At 42.3% G+C, this 11,294-nt stretch overlaps 1 protein-coding gene across 1 annotated transcript in view; it reads right to left on the bottom strand.

The window, feature by feature from the left end:
• The window catches only part of AMD1 (adenosylmethionine decarboxylase 1), an 8,774-nt gene extending 3,712 nt beyond the window's left edge, over positions 1-5,062 (bottom strand). The window contains exons 1-4 of the mRNA XM_010008375.1: positions 5,037-5,062; positions 2,780-2,866; positions 1,231-1,357; positions 649-751 (exon numbers count right to left, since the gene is read on the bottom strand). Of these exons, the coding sequence (XP_010006677.1) occupies positions 649-751; positions 1,231-1,347 (220 nt within the window). The 5' untranslated portion in view covers positions 1,348-1,357; positions 2,780-2,866; positions 5,037-5,062. The remainder of the gene's footprint in view (positions 1-648; positions 752-1,230; positions 1,358-2,779; positions 2,867-5,036) is intronic.
• Positions 5,063-11,294: the final 6,232 nt, after the last annotated feature.

Genomic DNA, 11,294 nt, shown 5'->3' with positions numbered 1-11,294 from the left:
AGGAATGTAAAGACAATCAGAGAAATAGGCTCTCTCAGGTGGTCTGGACACCACAGCTCAGAGCCTCCTATAGGGCGGGAAATTCGGACTGCAGCTGTAACTACACTGACAGAAACCCCAGCACTCTTAAGCACCTACTTAATATAGTTATGATTAGCATTTAACTTCAAATAACTCAGAAGTGCTAAGGTTCCTTCAAAAACACTTTTCTGCCAGCTGTTAAAATTCAGGGTTGTTCCTGTAGGTTTTAGATTTCATGAGATGTCAGAATTCCATCTTTAGTGCAGTGACTAGTCTGAGAACAGCTTCATTCCCCTCAGTGCATTCATGCCCTGAAAGCCCCGTTCTGCCTTCCCATGAAGCTTTATGGTGAGAGCTGGATTCTGCAGACTGACCTACTACACTCCACCTGGAAGCCTGGAGATACCACAGCTAAGGTGCCAAGTGTCAGGCTTAGTGCGATTTGGTACCATCTGGGCAAGTCAGTTATTTTCTGCATTTCTGACTATTTCTAGCTTTTGATTTGGCTGCAGAACTGCAGGCACTGCTGACTGAACAGCCTGGGTGGTGTGTTCTGTTTGTCACGTCTCCCCTCACACCAACACTTCTCACAAGCTCTGCAGCTTCACTCAAGTCTCATGAACTTACTTGGGAAAATTTCGTTAAGAAACTCCACTTCTTCCTGGAAATTCCTATGTGGGTACTCCTGGTGGGAAGGCTTCATGAAATTCTTACGTGAATAAAAGAAGCTCTGAAAAGTTAAAGGGGCATCTTAGATATTGCATCTATCTGTCCACCTTGAAATCTAAACACCTAGCAAAATGCAAGCATGTAGTGTCAGCTTTCACAGGACTTCATCTGTCATTGCCAAAACACTTCTACCTGTATTTTGGTTTACTCTGTGAGCTACAGGAGACAGCTACTTCCAAATGTGTGTCCCACAGGAAAACATCAATGACTTCAGCACTGACACAGGCATGAATGTCTTTCAGCCTTAAGTAACCTTAACTCAGCACAACAGCATCTGTGAGTTAGAATCCTTTCAGGGAGAAAAAGAAGGCTAAATCCTCCAGCAGACTAAGCAACCTTCTTTTACAATCTCCCTATTATTGGAAACATACATAAATGGCAAAGGTAGCTTCAGAACATTTAATAAAATCAGCAAATTTGAAATATTTGTACAAAGTTCATTGCATGTTGTAAGAAAGATGCAGCCCTTTTGGGACCTACCTGAATTGAGTCAAACCCACTGTACTCCCTGGCAAGCTCCAACAGGGGAACCAGTGCTTGCAGTAAGAGGGTGGTACCACACGTCTTCAAAATGAAACGTCTCTTGGAGACAAACATGCTACTCTCACTGTGAAGAGAGTGTGAAGAATCTATTAAATGCTCTATATAAAACAAGACAGGAGAGAATGCTTAAATCTTGGTTCTTATCCCAACCAAATGCATTTCTGTAAGTGAACACTCAGCACGTGATGCATAAACATGCTTTGCAAATGGGTCAAACCAAGAGACCTTAGCAGACATTTAAGAGCTGTTGTGATTCCCCAGAACAAATACCTGCACATGTGGCATCAGAGCTACCACAGCCCAGCCAGAGGCACTGCCTGCATGGCAGCCTGCATCTGTGCCAGCAACACACACATGCTGGGAGGCAGGGACACAACAGATGCCATTGAATTTCTTAACCCAGACACAGAACAAGGCCAAACTTGAAATCTGACTTTCTCAGCTGAAATGAAACCTGTGAGAGTCAACTGAAAAAGGACAAAAGCTTTAGCAGAATGTCATGGATTGTCTGCCTGCATCTTCCAGGAAGGCTGACAACTGGAAAGTGGCAAGTCAGCCCCTGCTCACAGGAAGCCTCCTGTGAGCACAGTCACAGCTACATGCCAAGTCTCATGCAGAAGGTACAGAAATCAACTACTCTGAAGTCTGATACTTCACTCCAGTCCCACTGAACTGGAGGTAGGCACTGATACCCTCACCCAGTAACTGAGCAATGGGAGTAGGTCTAGCCTAAATAACTAACTCAGTCTGGAATGCTGTCTGAAAATTCCAAGTAATAGTTATACTTCACCCCGGATACAGCTGTAACTAGCTACATTCTTTTCAGAATATTGTTTCAAGCATGTGAAGCTTGTGGAAAGAAGGCTTCAGCACACTTTCTTTGCCCAGCTTGCTCCCAGCCCAACCTTGCCCTCAGGGCAGTCTGAGCACAACAGTTTCAGTTTTGCAATCTGAAGTAAAACAGAATGCCAATGGGTCTGTAAAGTTCACGTTGAAAAAGCACAAAACTATTTTGGAAGATGAAAAACACATGGCAAAAGTAGTGTCCTTACAACTAACTGCTGCACAACAACTTCCAAGACTTCAGGAAAGCCACATTTTTCACAGCTCAGCTGCAAGAGTCATTCCACATAGAGCCCATCTACTGATGCAGCTCTAGAAGTGACACTTGGACATGCAGCTCTGCTGAAGTAATCCTAAACCTCTTAACTGGGGAGACTTATTTATCCCTGGACAAAATTCAATGATCAGGTACAGAAGCACCACAGCCCTGCCCTTCATCCTTTTAAAAAAAGAAAACAAGACAAACAGTGAAAACTCTGCAGACAACTGGCCAGCAGCACAACAGCTGGATGGGCAGACTCCTGCAAACTGCAGGCAAGAGCAGCAGGATCTCAACCCAAGACTAGATTCTCAGCCAAGTGGATCCCAAATGACAGCTTTTAACTTTTACTTCTGAGACTAGAAGAGTAAGCTAGTGGCTTACCTGAGTACATAAGCTTCCTGCTTGTCAGTTTTTGTCACACTTATGATCAAACAATGCACATTCTCCAGAAGTTTGTCCCACTCAATCCTGTGAAGACATTACAGAAAAGCACAAACAGGTTAAACAAACTGAAGCTTTCTGGAAGCCTGGGTAAAAAGCAGAGCCCAAACAAGACTTCAGCTCCTGAATTCCTGGACCTGTAACCACAAAAGGTGAGGACTTTTTACATAAGAACTGTCTATCATACAGCAATATCCAGTAATATTCTCAGCTTTCAAGGAAAGACTGAGTATTCCTCAGTACCCACTAGTGTCACCTGGTGCACAAGGACAACTGTCAAACAGCAACCCCAAGCTCCTAACCAGCAAAATGTGGATAACCTCAAGTCCTGCACCCCACAGGTACTAAGATGAAATTCACTGTTGTACTTAAGGAATGCTTCAGAGGTTGACTCTCTGTATACTCATATCACAGTAGTCATTGGCAATTACTGCAGTTATAAACCAAAAATAAACTGAACTATTTTCAGAGTACAAGTTGAAGCTATACCACCAGATTGCAGGATAGTGGTAGAAGTTTAGTGTTTAAATTCTTTACTGTCATTACTTATTCTACCAGGAATTTTATTAAGAAACTGAAAAAATCTAAGGGGTCAAATTAATCCCAAAGACTTCCAAGTGCTCATGAGGAGTGGCAGACTTGCAAAAAACTACTTTGGTTGTCACTTCAGTCTTGTGTCTACATCAGATTAGTAAATTCCAATATAGTTTATTATAAAGCAGACAGCTTCCTGAAGCTGCAAAATTACAACTGCCAGCTGCCCTACTTCTCCCATCCCTCCCTCTCCACAGCATGGCTTGTTTTCCATCTGCAGGTTTGTGCTGGCTCTTGTGCTCAGACCTGTCATGAACCAAGGCATTTACTAACCCAGCATAAAACTAAGCTGCCCATCAGAAGAGCTGGAGCAACCACAGGGCCCTTTGTAGCTGGGTGTGAAGAAGTGCCACATTTTCCCCACCCATAAGCTATTAGATGGGCTCAGCTGCCCGTGTAACTGCCAGCCTGATCCTTCCTCAGGAGTCAGACCCTTCCCCCTCTGCTGACACTGCAGAGCTCTGCAGCTGTATTTCAGGACACAGCCCTCACTGTTGGTTCTACAAGCAGGTTCCTCCAGCAGTCACCAACCTTTCCCCTTAGAAAACCAGTCTGTTGGCAAAGGTGAAGTTTTAGATTCTGCTGTACATGTAACTAAAAAAAAAACACCAGGTGTTCTTTGCCTCTAAACATCCCAGCAAATAAATGCCTTGATTTCTTCCTCACTTGAGAATGCTTCCTGAAACTGGATTCTGTACCTTTTCTACTGATACTTGAGGATTTTCCCTTTTGGGAAAATATTGCACTATAACAGTGTATTTACACTGAAGTCAACCAGCACACATTTAACTGACACTCACTCTACAGTCTCCTTTTGGATGAGATGGAAGCTATTAAAGAATTCAAGGGATTCCTGTACCTCTCAAAAATCCCTCCTAAGTGCGTGCACCTCTAAGCAAGTTTATTCACTCAGTAACTGTGTACTTACAATCCTACTGAGGTTTTCCTACCATCCACCAATGAACCTTGATGGAAAACTTCTGCAACAATGCACATGAGGGCACAAAGCACTCAAAGCTGCATGCCAAGTAAGAAAGTTTGGTTGTAATGCTCAGATGAAGTCCCACACACTTACCCAGCTCTACACCTGTGCCACTGACAGGGTTTAGCTCTGTTCCTGGTAAGTACTATGAAAATACAAGTGTCTGCTCATCTTTGAAAAAACTGGTAAATGCAGAGTGAAATAAGTTTATATTACACCTTTAAATGCTCCTAGACAACCATGCTATTTTGCTGAAGAGAGGGCTGCAGGATGTAGCTTTCTCTGGGAGCTACAGCACACCTGCCAGCCTTAGTATCTCCCCTCTAACACACTATTAAACTATTCCTATAAATTGACTAGATAATGTGTTTATTTAGTTTGGTGAGGAGGAGTAACTGTTCAAATCATTTCAGCACCATTAATGACAATAATTAAGTGCCATTAAAGACACACCCAGCATCTGACTTGCACATATGCAAGCTGGGGCAGAGCTCCCCTACCCGGCCTGGTGGTGAGCTGCAGGAACCCCATTTGTGCCGTGCTGCAGTTCTCAGCTTGTACTTGTCTCTGTAGTAGTGGGAATGTGACCATCTCAGGCTTTGCAAAAACACACTTCTTGGCCTCCCCAAGCTTCTTACCTGGCCAGTGAAACCCTTTGCTTTACATGGCCAAGATTTTATTGAAGTATCATTGCAGTGCAGTTCCGTGGAAACGCTTCAGGAAAATGACTCATTTAAGTTTCAATCACATCTTAATAGAAGATGTACCGACTTGCGTGTCCATGTGCTCCAGCAGTGAGGGCCCAGCACAGCACACTACCAACCACATTGTGTTGCATGTCAAGCCCAAAGCCCAGCATGCAAAACCTCCAGTTATGCGCATCAGTACCAGAGTTGGGTTTTAGGTGCTGTGGCTGAAACCTGCAGCTGCACAAGGCTTTGCATATTAAAACTTTCCTCAATTCCTCACTGTTGCACTAGAGAAACCATAGCTAAGCACATGCTTAACCTTGATACAGTCAGCTTTTACAGGAATAAAGGACATGTTCATTATTTGATCTGATTAGAATAGCATTAAGAAGAAAGCCTGCAAGTTGAGAAACAGACACGATGTCAGACCTAACCCAGGAGCACAGCAAAGGACAGACTAACCAAGGGCTGCAGGACCCAGGATGAGACATGGCCACATTAGGGAGAAGTTCTCCAGAGACACTGGTCTGTGTGCATTTTACAGTTAATTACAGAAAACTAAAGAAAGGCCACCAACATGCCAGACCTCATGTATTTAAACAAGGTGACCTTCGTATTTGACATTTTCCATTGTTTAAAGAAGAGCTATGAAAGAACATCTGGGAGTATTTTGTACCAAGCAGGCTGAGTTCACTGAAAGTCTAACCCCTGCAATTTCTTCCTCTTCTTTCATCTGTATCCCCAAGTATTACTAGTTAAGAGACAATGTTTTCCCCACACACAATGTGGAAACAAAAGTCCACCTTAAAAATAGTATTTCAATTGTTCTGCACATTTATAGCATCTAACCTCACTTTATTCTGCCCAGTAAAAATCCTCAAAGTTAGTAACTGTGAAATACTTGAGAACAATTTCCTGAGTGAACTTTTAACTAGGAAGCAGAGCCTTCAACTGAAAAAGGGGAACAAAAGAGACTCATTCTCAATCACTATCACAGGCTTCTGGTCTTCAAAATTCCCACTTAAATGGGAAGTCTGTGGATAGCACTACTATTACCTAGATTATTTCCCACAGCCAGACATCAAGACAGCCCCACTTTGTCTGCAGACTGCCTCCCTACAGGCAAGACAAGTATACTCAAAGGTGCCTGAGAAGCCCTGGTAGCTCTAAGTTCCGCAGCAGACCTGAATCCACCAACTCAATCTGAAAATGCATCTGAGACAAACTCCTTGCTATGATGTAGGGTTACCACCCACACCTCATTCCAAAGCTGTGAGATCCTGTTTATGAAACTTAAAATAACTGACACCTACTGCAAGTCAAAGTAGTTTCTCCAGTAGGCAAGCAACATGCATCTGAAATAGTTGCACATGCTCAGAGAATAGCAAATGAAATGGGAAGACATCTACTAAGGTCTGAGCAACTGACCATGCTCCAACAGCAGAAAACTGCTTCTTCTGCAGGTCCAGTACAGAACAAGCCAAAATAAAAAAAAACTATTAAGTTTAGCAATCACCTCCTGTATCTGTGTTGCAATGTTTAGTGCCTTTTCAGCGCACACTTGTTACCAGACTGCAAATAACTTCCATTCCACCTGCCACCCAGGTATGTCACTATGGAAAACCTGTCAGAACTGAAGTATTTGTAGGAAGAATGCTTGAAGAGTATAATGAAATGAATAGTCAAAAGTCTTTCTCAACCAAGTTCCAAACCATCATGTTTGCTCCTTTATTGTATAATCCTGTTAAATAAAGACTGAATAAGCTTTGAATCAAGTTTTCCTTGTCAGACAAAACTGTACTTTTGAATCCAAGTTGTTGGCCTATTCTGAGCCTTCACCTTCAGGGTATAAAAGGTTCTTAACACAAGAGTCGAGCATATCAGACAGCAGCACAATACTGCTATTGCAGGCCAACTGGGAAGTGGAGAGATAGCAGCAATTTAAAGAGATAAAGAACTACAAGAATTTGTACCTATCAGCACTCACCAGGCTCCACAAGCAGACCACCCCGCCACCCCAGGAACACGACCTTGCTAATGCAACCCAGCACTGTGTAGAGAAGCTGCTTTGCAGTAGGGCAGAATTATCTAGCAAATGCATCCTATGAAACTCCTAAAGACAACTTAAGTTCTATACATACTCTTGCATGGCTTGTCAGCTCTTCTATTTTAATGAAAAGTTTGTAGTACTCAAAGTAATAAGCATTTTAATCTTGTACTTTACAATAAGACCTTGTTCAAAAAATCAAGCATTCAACTGCAGAGCAACACTTTCTTCCCCCACCTGTCACCTATTCAGTATATTAGGAACCATTCACTATCAGTTTCTTCATTAGCAGGCTACAGTTAAGCAGGCAAATCCCTACCAATACCATAATCCAGAACAGCCAAACTTAATGCCTTGCCTAAACTGCCTGTGCAGAGGAGCATGGAAACTGGCTAAATTTCTCAGAAAAGTTCCACCATTTATTTTAAGTGTCCTCAAGCAGGCAGATGCAGTACAGGCCAACTAGACAAAAATCACAAGCTCTTTAAAGCACCTGCTAGCAGCTGGTATATTTTTCTGCAGACAGCTGCATGTAAATTATTTTCTATTAGAATTATAACTGAGTTTATGAATTGCTGTTGAAGATATATTATCTTGAACTGTGTTTGCACCCCAAGTTTAGATTCAAGACACTGGCAACAATTTTACTGCAGCATTAGTTCACAAAAACCACAAACCTCTATATGCTCTGAACATACCTATACATAAAGTCTGCATCTCCCTCATCTTAAACTTCCCAGGGACATGCATTTACTCTGGAATTAAAGAGAGGCACCTAGATGGACAATTGGATCCACATAAAAAGTGATTTCAAGCAGTACTCTTCACAAAATACTTCTTATCTGGAAAATCTTGAGCCTACTACTGAAGAGACTAATTCCCAAACAACACCAAGATATTTCAGAAATGGCACAAAAATGGCCATGGATATTTTACCAGGATGCCCTATGGAGTCTCATTAAGTTCTCTGACAGAGAGCAAAAGACCAAGTTCATCAGGTGTTTCAGTAGCAAGATAAAAACATCAAAAAATCTCCAGCACAAGTCTTTGCTTCCCACAATCAGTATCACAATCATTAGCAGTGAGTATAGATGGGCTTGTTTCTTTTGCGTGAAACCATTCTTTAATTACAACTGAAAGAGTTACAAGCAAGCATATTTTACCTGTACTTTTGAATGTTTGCTAAAATCTAGTTTATGCACATCAATTTTGATGAGGGGAAGACTGAGTTCTGACAAAGTTCTCCAGATCACCTTTCACTTCCATGTAAAAGAGCTCAGCAAGTGCAGCAACAAAAGCCCTTATCCTGGCACAACCCTGCCTACCTCACCTTCTCCTCGGAGTAGCTCCACATTGTTCCAAGGCACTGCAGGAGCAGAGCAGGGGTTACTGCCCAGCCTCCTCCAGAAAACACAGAGATGCCACTGCCTTAGCCCAAGGGCCTGGGGAAGGGGCTGAGGGGCAGCAGTTGTCTCAGGGTGCAGGACAAAGCAAGTATTGACAGGACCCATCTCAGGTGTTTGCCTGTGTTGGTGCTTGGCAGCTTCCCTGGAGCACAGGATGAGAATTTCCTATTAGTGTTACTCCATACCACTCACCACTGCACTGTTTTTCTCCAGTTTCTTGTGTCCACATAATATAGACAAATAGGAAGCCCACTAAAGGTCCATCAACAAGCTTAATTTCAGCATATTCTTCAAGCTTGCATACCTGAGATAGGACTCTCAGGTACCTGCATCATTAACCTAAAGCTTCATACTTCTGCACATTCAAGACCATGCTAAGCCTTGAGATGAGAAATGTGCAGTTGCGCTTCATCCAAAGGAATAAACAGTTTATTCTGTGGTGATAGTGAATGCACTGCTCAGTCACTGGAGAACTCCAGGGCTCACAGAATGTTCATTATTTCAGCAAACCCTCTTTTTTTATACATAGTTTAAGACTATTATTTATAAAAGCTTGTTTTACAAAACAGTGAGAACAAGCACTGAAGTGCAAGTTATTCTGAGACCACAAAAAACATTAGCTTCATTCCACTTTTGAGTATGAGCAGAGTAGGCATCCTGAGATGCCTGCACACAAGACCTTGCCAGAGGATTGATTAGCAAAGGAACAATGACCCCCTTACTGTCCCCAAAAATCCAGACAGCAAAGCACAGCTCATGCTGAATACCTCAAATTTTCACTTGGGACCTTTACTGAATGTATTAAAACAGTACATCTAGATTTTTTTCTGAAACACTTCACACATACCAAATTGCTCTCTGAAGAGCAGGTTTGCCAACAGGAGAAAAAAATGTGAAAAATGTTCTTGATCTTTTTTCCTGGTGATTCCCAACAAAACCTTTAACATACCTAATCCCTAGCAAGCACACTCAACATGGAAATTTTTAGCTTTGAACACCAGCTTAGTCATTCAGTAGATGAATGGCTCACATTTCACTACTAAGCAGGTATGACAATACAAAAGGCAAGCTCAACTGGTTTGCAACTTGACTCTAATTTAGCTATTGTTCTGTAGTTTCAGCTTTGATTTCAAGTTCTATACAACATAAACTAGCTTATCCAATTGCCTGTATAGAATTAGCTTAGTGGGATATATCAAATTTAGATTTTTTTTCACTTGCATTTATCAACTGTAGTAAATGTAATTAATAACGTAATAGTTAATGTTTGCAAAACTTTATTTCATGCTAACACAGTATTACTGATAATTACTCCTGGACATGGGATAATAGCAATTTTCAGGCATGTCACAGCTTCCTACCAAGAAGTGCACAGCTCCAATTAACATCTTGTATTAGAAGTCAATTAGCACAAAGGTCTTCAAAGCTTGCTCACAGTTCTGAAGCTGTGTTAAAGACCACATGTTCAACATTTAACAGTTTGTATCTACTCTATTAAAACTTTACAGCCATATCTAAACCATACACAGGCACTGTCACAGTACCTGCTCTGCAATTACATTAAATGCTATTGAGCAGTTTTAAAAATTAAGCTTGCAGTTTTGTAAACAAGCCTGAGCTGACAAAGAGAACACCAGAGAGCTGGAATGTGCCAGTGAGGAAAGCATCTGCAGAATGCCACCTCTAAACTCCATCTGTATATTCCAACACCAGTACATTAACACAGAGTCAAACAAGTCCTTTTGGAATCTTCCACATCTGAAGTCAAACAACATAAATCCTGAGGTGCCTCCATCACTGAGATTACCTGCATGTATTTCAGCTAGGATTTGCAACACTCTTCCAGGGTTGCTTGAACATTATCTACACAAGTCACCTCTGATATCTGCTACATCACCAAATCTCAAACAACTGTATGACCACACCTGATGGTTTCTGTGATAAGCACATTGTTCAAAAAGGTCTAAATATTTTCTCAAGTCTGAAAGTCACAAGAGGAAGCTACCTCATTACAGGAAACTACTCATTGCATGTATGATGCTGTGCTCCTGGCACAGAGCAGAAGCTGGAGGTTCCTCCATGCAGGAGCTAGTGGGTATATGTGCCTCACACACGTGGGCTATTCATTATTTCAGGAAAGACAGTGACCTGCCCCTTAGTAATTCAGATCTTTGGATAGCTAGCTCCACCAATATCTAGACACAAAATTTGCTGAGAAATACCAAGACAGAGACAATCTGTATAAGTATGCTTTTAAATAGAGATGCTACCACCATTACTGTATTCCAAATATTGAATGATCTGACAAGCTCTCCCAGCTCCCTGTCTCACACTCCCTGACCAAAGACCACTGGATAACAGCGATATTACACCAGCAGACCGGGATACACTGAGAACAACACATCCTCCAGCTACCACCCGAACACTTTACCAAGCTGAGAGTAAACTAGTTACCTAAGTACAACCTTCCGATTTACCCTGCACTCTTAAGACAAGCCTGCTTCTTTCAACTCTGATGACATGTCTCTACCCATCTCCCCCTGCCAACCTGCACTTAGCTCTGTGTCCACACTAGGCTACACATCTGTGCCTCAAGCCTGCAGCTCCCATTTTCAGACACCCCCAGGACTGCTGTGCCAGAACGTTTTCCGCAGATCTGCAGCTGGACCCCCTAACGATCACAAGTGCAAGAGCCCAGGTTCTGCAGCCTTCCCGGGCTCCCCCCCGACCCCCGTGT

This window comes from Chaetura pelagica, unplaced genomic scaffold (genome assembly GCF_000747805.2).
Source record: "Chaetura pelagica isolate M959 unplaced genomic scaffold, ChaPel_1.0 scaffold62, whole genome shotgun sequence".
Taxonomy (NCBI): Eukaryota; Metazoa; Chordata; class Aves; order Apodiformes; family Apodidae; genus Chaetura; species Chaetura pelagica.
The sequence above is the reverse complement of the archived record's forward strand: the minus strand, read 5'-3'. Positions and strand labels throughout refer to the sequence as shown.